This window comes from Scyliorhinus torazame, chromosome 17, assembly GCF_047496885.1.
Source record: "Scyliorhinus torazame isolate Kashiwa2021f chromosome 17, sScyTor2.1, whole genome shotgun sequence".
Classification (NCBI taxonomy): domain Eukaryota; kingdom Metazoa; phylum Chordata; class Chondrichthyes; order Carcharhiniformes; family Scyliorhinidae; genus Scyliorhinus; species Scyliorhinus torazame.
In genome coordinates, this window is record NC_092723.1 from 33,521,749 (window position 1) to 33,535,828 (window position 14,080).

General features: G+C 48.9%; 1 protein-coding gene across 1 annotated transcript in view; it reads left to right on the top strand.

Moving 5' to 3' along the window:
- The window catches only part of elapor1 (endosome-lysosome associated apoptosis and autophagy regulator 1), a 217,408-nt gene that overhangs the window by 132,434 nt on the left and 70,894 nt on the right, over positions 1-14,080 (top strand). Inside the window, exons 9-10 of the mRNA XM_072480299.1 lie at positions 3,462-3,645; positions 13,605-13,733. Of these exons, the coding sequence (XP_072336400.1) occupies positions 3,462-3,645; positions 13,605-13,733 (313 nt within the window). The remainder of the gene's footprint in view (positions 1-3,461; positions 3,646-13,604; positions 13,734-14,080) is intronic.

A 14,080-nucleotide genomic window follows, 5' to 3' on the forward strand; every position in this document is an offset into this window, starting at 1 on the left:
GCTTTTAAAAATGACTCTCTCAGGTATACACTTTACTGATCAGGAGACCCAGAAATATTAGTGAGGTCCCTCATCAAGATCTCTTATGACTTCCTTACACTCAGTTTCTCGCATGGAAACTTTCCAGATTGAAAGGCTGACTGGATCTTAGGTTGGAAAACCTGCTGCGCAAGGCCAGTCAGGAATTGCAGAGGAGTTAGGGAGAGATCACAAGAGGTGGGACATCTAAATGTGAGGCCATCAGCTGATCACGTGGACAAGGCAGTTAATAGCAGGGGTGGGTCACCAAATAATGGAGGTGAGATATTGGATTATGGAGACGGAGGCAGATCATGGCAGATGATTAGGGCGGCAAGCAAGCATTTCTTCTCCTTTTGGCCCACAAGCAGTGCTGAAAAAGCACTTGCTTGCCTCATCCAGAAGTTTGCTTCTTGCTTCAGCTGCTGAATTTCCAAGCCTGGAAAAAGTTGGCTCATGGCTATTAAGTCCACATGGCTGCTGGAATCTGACCAAGGTGCTCACCCCTGGAAAAGAGGGGCATTTCAGTCTTAGCTGTAAAAATTTTGACTTTCAATACAATAACGTCCCTCTAAAATAGAGCCATCAGCAAAATTCACTGTACCTACCCCAAACCCAGAATTTGACTGGCTCCCTACACAAAGCAAAAGCTACAATGTGTGATGATGAGGAAAAAAAATAATAGATTTGCTTTGAAATTTGGCCAATCTGTAATGAACCAAGACCCATAAATTGAGTGTGAATATGTGTGTGTGTGAGAGGGAGAAAAAGGGAGTGAAAGAAATGAATGGTTCGCCTCTAAGAATATATAAAGTCATTTTTTTAATGTCATCCTAAGGTTACTATTCGAGCTATCCAAACGGTGGCATTGATTTTGACTTCTGTCTGAGCTGATCATGTTTGCCGTTCACCCACATTTGAAGTGATGAGGTGGTCACCATTCTAAGGCTCTGGCCTCATCAACGTTAGACTGACGAACTGCGTGTTCTATTAAAGGCTAACAGTGCAGCCAATCCTTAGTCAGCCTGACATTTATTTACAGATTAAAACATTACAAGCATATACCTGCAAGCTCAGCCACACCACACATTCACTAAGAGTCTGTCAGATGTGCTCAAGTGAAACTCCAATTACTGCTTTTCACCTGCACATAATTATACATACTTTTTATGCAACTAAAACTGCAGGCCTCCCTATCATAGAATTTACAGTGCAGAAGGAGGCCATTCGGCCCATCGTGTCTGCTCCGGCTCTTGGAAAGAGCACCTTACCCAAGGTCAACATCTCCACCCCATCCCCATTGGGGGCAGCACGGTAGCCTTGTGGATAGCACAATTGCTTCACAGCTCCAGGGTCCCAGGTTCGATTCCAGCTTGGGTCACTGTCTGTGCGGAGTCTGCACATCCTCCCCATGTGTGCGTGTGTTTCCTCCGGGTGCTCCGGTTTCCTCCCACAGTCCAAAGATGTGCAGGTTAGGTGGATTGGCCATGATAAATTGCCCTTAGTGTCCAAAATTGCCCTTAGTGTTGGGTGGGGTTACTGGGTTATGGGGATAGGGTGGCGGTGTTGACCTTGGGTAGGGTGCTCTTTCCAAGAGCCGGTGCAGACTCGATGGGCCAAATGGCCTCCTTCTTCACTGTAAATTCTATGATAATCTATGATAACCCAGTAACCCCACCCAACACTAAGGGCAATTTGGGACCCTGGAACTGTGAAGCAATTGTGCTATCCACAGTGCTACCGTGCTGCCCGAAAGAGGGAGTGCTGCATGGTGATTGGTTGGATTGAGGTGATATCAATGTTTGACAGCCTCCAAATTGATGTTTTTGCATCCTGTTAGAATGAGCACTTAATGGAATTATTGATGTTGATGAATTTGTCAAGATTCTGAAATATTTAAAATGGCAATATTGTTCAAAAACTGCCCAAATGGGTGAGATTTGGACCTAAATCAAAACATGCACACCTCCACAAGATTAAGTTGGGTCCAGAGTGAGGACGTAACTGGGACAAATAGAAGCAATCACATGGCAGGAAGATATAGATTTAATCACACTCACAGAGGTTTGGCTATAAACTGGATAGGGAATGGAAAATAACCACATCAGGTCATAGTTAGTTGAAGAGAGGCAGGGTGTGTAAAAAGAGTGAACACTTGCTATAGACAATTAAAGGGTTCAGAGTGTATCTGGTTAGAGATCATAGGTAAAAGGAGGGATTGTTACATTATTAGGGTTGTATGACAGCCCCCTCGTTAATGTGAGGGAAAAGAAAGATGATTCATCAGAGTGCTGAGTTGGAATAACAAAACGATTGTTCTAGGAGATTTTAAATACTCACTAATCAATTCGAACAAAGAAGCAATTCATAGAATCATAGAATTTACAGTGCAGAAGGAGGCCCTTTGACCCATCGTCTGCACCGGCCCTTGAAAAGAACACCCTGTGGTATTATAGGTATTACGGTACCTGAGAGGCTGAAGTACCATTGGTCCGCTAGCCACCAGAAAATAAATTTCTTGGGAGAGGAAGATGACTGTCGAGGATGTAGGAGGTTGTCTTGCAGCAGCAAGAATCCAGGTTAATTTTGCGCTGCACAGAGTTGGCAACATCACTTCAGCCTCCTCACTCTAGGAACTGATCAGGACCTACATAATGCAGGCTCTGACCAGTTCCAACCTAAAATAGCAATCGGAGCTCCATTTACATCCAAGGGCTCTGGTTTGCATATTATAAAGGGACACAGAGGATCTTTGGACACCCGACAGCAGATCCCTTTCAAAATGGTGGGACCTGCATCTTCTGGATTAACAGAGTGCTACTGACCCCATTTTATGGCAATTCATTGTTGACAAAAATGTTGAAAATCAATTCCAGTATGTTTCGGGGACTTTCCAAAGTTTCTTTTAGCTTTGCTGCTGCTTTACTAGTTCTGTCTCCATGGTAACCCCAGATATAGTCTGAACTAATGGGATGAAAATCTCTTCCCTCTGCCTGCTGTAAATATTTTATGTGAATTGAACTTTAGCATGTCTACCTGACTTGCGAAGGGCTGGGGAAACCACACACAAACGCAGCTACAAATCAGCAATGTTGCTCAGAAAAGCCTGAAGGACAGTTAGTAATTAGGGAAGATCATGATAATTAGATATTCCCACCCAGGAGGAGTACAAGGAGCTTTACCCGGCTGTAAGAATCCCTGATGTGGGAGTTTTTAATGAGAGATGGTTTTGGAGGGGGCTTCCACGTGCAACATTGTAGCAATTTTATAAGGACAGCTGTTTAGCAAAAATAACTCAAAGTCAAAGTTCCTGAACATTAACAACAACTTATTAACTAGCATTTGAACAAATATTATACCTTCAATTAACTGCATGTTTCCTTCAGCTTGGTTAGGTTTCAAACCTGTGACACTAAATGGAACTTCTGTTATATAATCTGCAGACTCAGGTCATGTACAAATGGATTGAGCCCAAATTCTGTAGTGAAGATGCAAAGGGAGCAGTGAAACTTCCTGCTTCGGGAGCCAAGAAACCATGTCAGCCTTGTAACCCGGGTTTTGTCCAAGTCAATGGTACTCATGACTGTCGGCCTTGTCAATTTGGCTTTTACTCCGATGGATCTAAAGGTAAAATGGGTGCAATCTTTTCTCAGATTTATTTTATCCAAGTATGCATGAAATGTCCCTTGCACAAAAAGACCTTGTGACATTACAAAGTTTTCTAAAGAGAGTGATACAGTTGGTATCCTTTATCGGGTAGAACTAAAGGCATCAACTGAGTGTAAAAACCCCTGTGAACTGACCATATTATGATTTAGGAATGGCTGTTTGACAAGTAAATTGGATCCAAGAGAAACACAAATTTTCAGTCTTTAAATAGACAATTCATGCCCATATGAGGGCCTCAGCCTTGCTGTTGCTGGTATTAACCCAATGGCAGACAGGGGCCAGGATTCTCCGACCCCCTGCTGGGTCGGAGCATCCCCGGGGGAAGCGCAAAGCTGCCCCGACGCCGGCTGCCCTATTCTCCGGCGGCGTTTTTCGGTCGGCGGAGGGATTCCCGCCATGCCGGTCGGGGGCCATTGACAGCGGCCCCCCCGCCGATTCTCCGGGCCCCCATGGACCGAGCGGTCGTCCATTTGTGGCCAGTCCTGCCGGCGTGAATTACTCACCTCACGCACGGCGGTAGCTGGCAGGTGATTATGCGGGGGCGGGGCGCGGGGGGGTCCAACTCTGGGGGGGAGGGCCCCCACGGTGGGCTGGCCCGCGATCGGGGCCTACCAATCTGCTGCGGGCAGGCTTGTTCCATGGGGGGACTTCTTTCATCCACGCCGGGCCCCTGTAGGACTCTGCCATATTGCCCGGGGGCCGGCGCGGAAAAGAGAACCCCCTGCGCATGCACGAAAATACGCTGACCGGTCTGCGCATGGTGTGAGGATACGCCGGCCGTTCCGCGCATGCACGAACTCACGCCGGTTGGAGCAGCGGGGACGGCTCCGGCAGCAAACTAGCCCCCTAGAAAGCTGGGAATTTGTCACCTTTGTTGTCGTCAGTGTCGTTGGCACCGGTTTTCCCGCCGGCATGGGGACATAGCCCCATTTTCAGAGAATCCCGCCCAGGGAATTTGCCAAACGTGGAGCATGACAAGCAAATCAGTACCGGGTTGTATGCTGGCTCCCAGTGGTGGTGATGGTGGTGGTGGTGGTGGCATCTGATCAAAGAACCTGGTAACTTACAAGGAGGGGGCCCCCTGAGAGCCACATTACATAGAATCCATACAGTGCAGAAGGAGGCCATTCAGCCCATCAAGTCTGCACCAACCTTCCGAAAGAGCCCCCACCCTATCCCTGCAACTCAATCTAACCTTTTGGATACTAAGGCACAATTTAGTATTGTCAATCCACCTAGCCTGTATATTTTTGGACTGTGAAAGGAGACTGGAGCACCCGGAGGAAACCCACTCAGACACTCAGAGAAAGTGCAAATTCCACACACTCAGTCACCCAAGGCCAGAATTGAACCAAGGTACCTGGCACTGTGAGGCAGCAGTGCTAACCACTGTGCCACCATGCTGCCCCACATCCCTACCCTTGCTGTTGACATCTCTTGCTTCACCTTCCATGTGAACCCCACCTCATTACCTCATCCCCAATCACTCACCTTTGGCCTGGGATCCAGCATCAAATCTAGACCTCAGGAGGGTGTCATATCAGCAGCAGCCACCACCTTCCAGGTGTCACTGCCGTTCAATAAGTTGCTGGCCTCAGATTGGCTGGCAGCTCTTGGTGGGTGAGACTTCCTCCCCCGGGGTCCTTGATCCATGAAAAAGTATGTTGTTGTCCAGTTAAAAATATCTAATTTGCACTTAATGGGGTGAATCTTCCCGACAGGAGGGGAGATGGGGGCTCTTATGGCTTCCTTCATTAAATATCCTGTCCTTGTTTTTGGTCACAAAATGTCTCTAACCCACTGTTGCTGTGGCTGCCTGCTTGCTCTTGGTGGCTTTCTGGAGTAAGTACCAGCATTTAAACTAGGCTACTGGATGTTGTGAATGTTTCATCATTCCAGCAGGCAGTAGCCTGATATGTGCCAGCTCCACCCATCCTCAGCTCATTTTGAGTAGAAGGAGACCTAAGTTAGAAATGAGGACAGCACGGTGGCGCAAGTGGTTAGCACAGTTGCCTCACGGCTCCGAGGTCCCAGGTTCGATCCCGGCTCTGGGTCACTGTCCGTATGGAGTTTGCACATTCTCCCCGTGTTTGCGTGAGTTTCACCCCCACAACCCAAAAGATGTGCAGTGTACCCTGCTTTGAAGCAACCAATCAACATAGCTATGATTGACAGGTCCTCACCATATCAAATGATGTGAAGTGCATTTTGCAGGGGAAAAAAGGAAGTGAAAGCACTGATCTCCTAGATTTCTGATATGGGGGTTCTCCGAAGCGGTGTCTCTGATCGGGGGCCTGATGGGGGAGGCTCTGTTGGGGGTCTGATCGGTTCGGTGCTGTGGAGGGGGGATCCATAATTCCTGTGGTGGGATCATAGAATTTACAGTGCAGAAAGAGGCCATTCAGCCCATTGAGACTGCACCCTACCCAAGCCCACACCGCCACCCTATCCCCATAACCCAGTAACCCCACCCAACACTAAGGGCAATTTTGGACACTAAGGGCAATTTAGCATGGCCAATCCACCTAACCTGCACGTCTTTGGACTGTGGGAGGAAACCGGAGCACCCGGAGGAAACCCACGCACACACGGGGAGAACGTGCAGACTCCGCACAGACAGTGACCCAAGCCAGGAATCGAACCTGGGACCCTGGAGCTGTGAAGCAATTGTGCTAACCACTATGCTACCGTGCTGCCCCGTGGGGGTGGGGAGAGTGCCCCTATTTCTCTGCAGTCGGAGGGGGGGGGGGGGGGGGGAATCGGACAGGATTTGTGTTGTGGGGGTAAGGGGTGCAGGGGCTAATCGGCAGACCTTGGTACCGGGCCGCCCCCTCAAGGTGGCACCCTGATAGCAGGATCCTGAATGGAATCCCGCAGGCTTCCCTCCATGTATAAGTTAGCATACTAAGGGGGAGGGAATTGCTCCTGGGTGCCACTCTTATCCCCAGCACAGATCAGGAGCGATTCTACTCCGGAGAATCAACAAACGGAGAATCCTGCTCTCTGTTTTTTCCAAAAACAATATCAATTTTGTCACAGATTTATCTTTTTCTCAGCAGTCAAATCGGGTACAAATATCTTTGAGATATATATACTTAGCTGTACCATTACAGGAGCTAATCTCTCTTTACACTTAAGCCATAATTGCTAATTTAATTAAGTATAGCAGCCAAAATAAAAATTGAGCCCAATGGCTATTAGTCATTATCTGAAGCTTTCAATTTGAATGGATTTGTGTGGGTTTTCCCATTGGGTTTTTCGAAAGTAATTGTATAAGGAGAGTCAGCTAGAAACAGAGAGCTAGACATCATTCTATTCTATCAGCGAGGAAGAAATTAGACTGCAGTTATTCTGAAGCAGAGCGTGCAGCTGGCAGTTTGCTTGCAAGGGGCTCAGTGTATGCTTGGAAACATGTGCAATGCTGTCTTCCCTGTACAACTCATTTTAAACAAAATACCAGCTGGATGCAGCGACAGCTGCCTTTGCAGAAACCTTGGGCTGGATTCTCCGTCCCACCGCGCCACATTTCAGGTTCACCTCACCGGCGGGATGCTCCGTTTGGCCGGCTGATCAATGGGGTTTCCCATTGTGGGGCAACCTCACACCATCGGGAAATCCCCGGGCTGCCGGCAAAACGGAGCAGCCCACTTGCGGAGAATCAGCCCCTTTTGGACACGTGCAACTGGGGAATCGGATCGCAGAATGCTTGGAGATTGAGCTATAATACCAATGTTTCATGCTGATTGGAGTTTACATCGGGTAAAATCTAACTGCAACAAAACACAAGGGGCTGGATTCACCGTTTTTCACCGTTAAGTGCCGACGCCGGCTTGGGAACTGGGGCATTTTACGATGCCAAAATCGGCGCCGATCCCTCACTGATCCTGCGAATGGTGAGGGGCGAGCAGCTGCGCCGAGTAAAGCTCCCAGCTCCCACAATCTAAATGGCTGGAGAATGGCCGGGTCCGTGGCCACGCATGCGCACGGCGACGCCCTGCAGCGGTCGCGCCGTAAAATATGGCGCCGGCCGTGCGCACACCTACTCTGCCAAATAGTGCCACCCCTCACCAGTTCCCCCAGCCCTTGCGGAAGCCCTCCCGGCCAGCAGCACAGCTCCCTGCCGACTGTGGCGGTGCTGCACATAGTCCGCAGCCACCACGCCAGGTTCCCGACTGCTGGGACCACACGTCCCCGAGTGGTCAGGAACTCGGCCAATTAGGGGCGGAGCACTGGGGGCGGGCCTTCAGGTGACGCGCCAACGCGGTTCCAACGGCGTGCGGCACGTGATGCGATGATGCCATTTCCGAGGGGGCGGAGGATAGAAATCCGGAGTCAAACCAGCACTGCCCCCGATTTGGGCGTCGGAAGGGATCTCCGCCGGATCGCCGATTACGAAATCGGTGTCGGGGAACGGTGAATCCTACCCTCGAAGCAACCTTGTGAACCTGCTGCCTTATTCAATTAGATCTGAGCCCATCTGAGCCCATCTTTGTTCCGTATCATTTTGTACCTATAAGAGCACAGGAGAACTGAGAAGGTGATTCAAACGGAGGTTTATTTCCCACCAAAAGAAAAGGCCGCAACAGGGGCCTGGGAGCGGGCTCCGACGCCGGAGAGAAACACTCCGGCGTCGGAACTTTGTCTCCCTTTGGGAGAATCATGCCATGGTGTACAGCATACAGGTCCCAACCGGGACTACCGATCATGCCGGTCGCAATCAGGGTTGGCTTTCGCCAGTGGCTCCGATTCCACAAACCACACGGGGAACAATCGGGTCATCCCCGTGGGTCTCATGAGGGCTATTACATCCCTCATCCCTGACGTCCGTAGTTCTCTCTGTTACTGGATGCAGAGGAGGTCCTCTGCGTTGCTTTGCTCGCGGTTGTGGTTCTAATGGCTCTGGGGCTGGGCCGGGGGTATTTAACGCGTCAGGGAGTGTCGCTTTTGTGCCAACCATCAGAGGAGTCCTGTTGGAGGTCCATCTTTGACCATACTGTCCTTTGAAAGTATTGAGGATTCCGTATCCATATCTGATGCAGTCTTCCATCTCATGAAATCCTGGGCCCTGGTCCTTGGAGAGTTGTGCTCCCTGGCTCACGGATGGTAGGCAAGGGTGGCTGGCACTAACTAGCCTGGCGGGGCTACCTCTGGAGCGGGCTCCCTGCCTTTGAGATGGTCCACAAGCTTAGGTACAGTCCATTCTCTGGTTTTGACTGTACAGGAGACTGGTTCTGTCTTCTCCACTATGGTCCGTGGTATCCACTGGATGCAATCCCCAAAATTCCGGACGTATACAGTGTCCCCTGGCTTGAACCCTCTATTTTTGCTTCCGGTGATTACACTACCTCTTCTGGAGATCTTGCTTCTTCTTCACCTTCCCACCAAGGTTGGGCAACGTCAAGCTTAAACGGGTTTGAAGTCGTCAGCCCATCAGTAGCTGTGCCGGCACTACCCCAATCATAGTATGTAGTGTGGTTTGATAATTAAATAAAAAATGTGCCAGTGTTGTTTCAACTGATCATGTAGTTTGGTTTTCATGCCCCTCTTAAAAGTTTCCACAGTCCGCTCAGCGAGACGGTTTGAAGAGGGGTGATATGGGGCAATTGAACTATGCTTTTCCCATTCATCTGCATAAACCCCAGAAATTCTTCAATTATGAAAGGGGTGCCGTTACTGGTGACAAAGCACCTCTGGCATACTGTGAATGCTGAATGATTGGCGCAGCTTCTGTATGGTGGCTCGTGAAGGGGTGGAAGGCATCCGGCATACATCCAGCGAATTTGAGTGGGCATCGATTAGCAGCAGAAACATTGACCCCAGGAAATTGGCGGCACGGTAGCACAGTGGTTGGCACTGCTGCCTCACAGTGCCGGGGACCCGGGTTCAATTCTGGCCTTGGGTCACTGTCTGCGTAGAGTTTGTACGTTCTCCCAGTGTCTGCGTGGGTTTCCTCCGGGTGCTCCGGATTCCTTCCACAGTCCAAAGATGTGCGTGTTAGGTGGATTGGCCATGATAAATTTCTGAGGTTTATTTACAATCGAGAGAAAAGACCACAACGTGGGATACAGTACATTGGTCCCAACCTGGACTACCAATCATGCCGGTCCCAATCCGGTCCGGCTTTGAAGAGTTGAATCTATGAGCCCCAGCTGATGGGCCTCCACCAATCGGCGGGAGAGCTTGTATTCGACGAGCCCCATGGGGAGATCAATCGGATCAACCCCATGGTCTTGTGAGGGTTATTGCAGATCCCTTACCCATCAAAAATACATCTCAGCTTTGAAAATTTCAATTGGCACAACAGCCACAGCCGACCGTGAATAGATGATCCAGTGAACCTTACGGGAATTTTATAAACTTATCTTTGACTCACTTCGTCGTTGTGAAAGTAGTGCTGCATCAAATTGATCTTTTGCTGAAAATGAGCTGGCCGGGGAAGAAAGAATTGCACACGTTCTCAAGCACAACTGAGCTCAACGTGAGCTGTAAGCTATGCTTCAGTGCAATTACAATCTAATTTCTTTCTTGGTAATAGGATAGCACAATTTTCTGCCCTGCTCTCTGTTTCGAATGGACTTTCCCTCGTATAATTATTTTCTAAAAACCAATGGGAAACCCGTGCAAATCCGTTCAAATTGAAAGCTTGAGTGAATAACCATTGGGCTCACATTTAATTTTGCTGCTATAATGAACTGGAAAACAATGCTGTGCATAAAATCTGTGGGCACGCCTCTCGATCTCTATTTTTTCAATCTTTCTCATGACACTAAACCTTTCATAGTCTGAATAGCTGGTCTGTCAGCCCTTAGTACCAACCCTGGGTATTTTGAAATGCAAACAATGCTGCTGCAAGTTACTGATATTTTATCATTTCCTTCAAGTATTAAGCCGATTGAGTAAACAGGGCCATTTTTATTGGCTGTAATAAAATATACAGTGACTATAGTGGCATAAAACCCTTGTGCAATGTCAAAATGTAACACAAACATTGGATTAGTTCATACTACTTTTTAAAACTTCATTTATAGAATGTGGCCATTTTTGACTTGCCCAGCATTTATTGTCCATTCCTAATTGCCCTTGAGAATCATAGAATTTACAGTGCAGAAGGAGGCCATTCGGCCCATTGGGTCTGCACCGGCTCTTGGAAAGAGCACCCTACCCAAGCCCACACCCCCACCCTATCCCCCATAACCCAGCAACCCCACCCAACACTAAGGGCAATTTTGGACACTAACGGCAATTTAGCATGGCCAATCCACCTAACCTGCACATCTTTGGACTGTGGGAGGAAACCAGAGTACCCGGAGGAAACCTACGCACACACGGGGAGAACGTGTAGACTCCGCACAGACAGTGACCCAAGCCGGGAATTGAATCTGGAACTCTGGAGCTGTGAAGCGATTGTGCTAACCACTATGCTACTGTGCTGTACTGTACCAAGTTTGATCCTTGAAATCATAAGCCATCTGGGTCTAAATATTGGCAATATTTTAATTTTAGGCTCAAACATTGCAAGAAAGAAAAAGAGCATGGGCTGGATTCTCCGATTCTGGGGCTATGTCCCCACACTGGCGTGGGAAAGGTGGCATTTGACGCCAGAAAAACAGCCGCCAATTCCTCGTTTTGCTGGGGCTACCAGGATGGCAGTGTTGAGCACCCGGCTATAGCTGCCGATTACGCCCGAGAGAATCGCCGGGTCTGTGGCCATGCATGCACATGGCGGCGGCCTGCAGCGGTCGCGTTGTGCAACATGGCGGCGTCCGCTCGCGGTCCCGGCCCGCGAAATAGTCCCCTCCTTTGGCCAGCTTGCCCGCCCCATCACAGTGCCCCCAGCCCTGAATAATGCCCCCCCCCGCCCGCGGATTGGCCCTTCCCCGACTGTGGCGGCATTGGACTGAGTCCGCAGTTGCCACGCCGAGTTCCCGACGGGTGAAATCCCACGCGACCCACGCCGCCAGGAACTCGGCCAGTCGGGGGCGGAGCATCGGGGGTGGGCCTCAAGCAATGTCCTGAGGCCGTCGGTACATGGCGTGGCGTACCCCTGGAGTATGCCACTTTGGAGGGGGCGGAGCATCACGAAACAGCGCCGCCCCCGATTTGGTTGGGAACTTGAATTCTCTGGCCGTTTGCCGAACGCGATTTTGCCATCAGCAACTGGAGCATCCAGCCCCACATGCCTTTACACTCATGGCTATTCTTTTCTTGCCAGATTGGTGGCTGAGAAAAATACGTCCCCTTTGATGTAAATTAGGAAGATGGAGGGTCATAAGTTTTGATACATGAAGATAAATAGTAGTAGTTCCTTAACCTATTACCATGACTGTCACTTCATAAGATTCAATTTGCCTTTAATTCCGTGCAATGCTGTGGTTTGTAGGTGTGGTTTTGTATTTTTATATTCATAAAAATTCAAAACTAGCAATACCAATTTTGCAATCACTTGTCACGGCCGTCTTATGAAGCGCAACAATTGTGTGTGGCTGTGTAATAGAAATCAATTTAGGTAGCAGTGGTGATGCATTTGCATAAGTGGTGAAACCCCAATGCTTGTAAACATTGACCACATCAAAGAGGGGTAAGGGCAGTGAAATCACATGCTTAAGTGATTGGAATGCACTTATATTATTAGAGATCCCTGGGGGGTCCCCTTATAACAGGGGTCTCTTGGGCTGTCCCTTTATTACAGGGGTCCCTGAGGGAGTCCACCTATTACAGGAGTCCAGTATTACAGGCGTCCCCCTAATTTCAGTGGTCTCTGGAGGGACCCCCCAGTTACGTGGGTCCCAGGGAGTTGTCCCCCTATAACAGGTCCCTGGGAGGAGTTCCCTATTACAGGGGTCCCTGTGGGGGAGGGGGGAGGGTAACCCTATCACAGGGGTCCCAGGTGGGATCTCCCTATTACAGGGGTCCCTGGGGAAGCCCTTATTATAGGGGTCCGGTGGGGGGGGGGGGGGGGTGATGGGGGGGGGGCTGCATGCAGGGGTCAGCTAGAAGAGGCGTGGGTAGGCAGTTAATTGTTGGGGGGGGGGCTTTCGGATGAGCTCAGATGGTCTCTACTAGCTTGGCCTGGCATGGTGGAACTCTGTTGCCTCCTTGGTCCACCGCAAGATCCATCAGGTCAGGATCACAATTGCTGAGACCACGCCCATGGGATTCCTGGTTGCAGGAACCGGAGAATCACAGGAAGCTGGAGCATGTGGCAACTGGGCCCATGAAATAGATGAAAATGGGTCATTAAGACCCATTTGCATTTATTTAAACCCCCCCGCCAGTGTGCATCGTGGACCTCGTTCACGCCGCCAGCGGGGATTCGGAACGTTGCGTTTGGATCAGCGCATGGCGTTGATCCCATTTCCCCCCGACGCCTGATTCTCCATCCCATTGGGGAACACATTCCCGGTGTCCCGGGACAGAGAATCACGCCCCTTGTCACATTTTGTCTGTTCCATGCAGGCAAATCATTGGCTTTTACACAATAGTTTCACAGGTCTGTGCAGGTTCTGGGAAATCTCACTCAGCAATGGTGCATATCAGAAACACGTGTGTGTTGCTCATGATACTGCAACCATTAATGTCCAAAGCTTCATGGACAACGTGCACCAGAGCTTTCATGTGGATCTGATGCTGTGCATGGTGTCTTCACTGCACACTCTTAAAACAATACCGTTGGCATCTGTAACATTATGAGAAAAGGGTACGTTCTTGTAGATTCTACTGCTCAGAAAGAGAGTCATCGGTGCTGTTCATCTTTCTCACAATGGTGGTACAAGGTCTTGGAAAACCAAGTGTGAGCCTCAAAGAAGTGTAAGGTGTGCAGATGTTTGTATAAAGCACAGTCGGTTGCGTAACTGAAGAAAAGCATAACAGATGCATCTGGTTGATGAAATAACCTTCTTGTATTTGTTTTTGTACAGAATGTACAAAGTGTCCTGTTGGAACTGAACCCATATTGGGATTTGAATACAAATGGTGGAATACTTTGCCAAAGAATATGTTCAGCTCATGTTTCAGTGGGATAAATCAAAATTGTGGAAAAATGACAGGTAAAGAAGATCAAAATAGTTGAGAAGATAACATATTATCATTTGTCAGTCATTAGACAATAGCCTGTCCAAACAATTTATGTAATATCTGCCCCTGTAATTGGTTTTGCTTTTCCATTCAATATTTATAATTATTACCTTATGAATTGTTATCATCCGTTGATCCGTCGCATACATTGAAATTTTAAAGTATTCAAGGATCTTTTCCTGCGTTACTCCTCTGGTCACCTGTCTTAAATTAGATTTATTTCTCCCTCATCGGTGTTTCCTACTTTTAAAAAATCTTTATTAGTGTCACAAGTAGGCTTACATTAACACTGCAATGAAGTTACTGTGAAAAGCCCCTG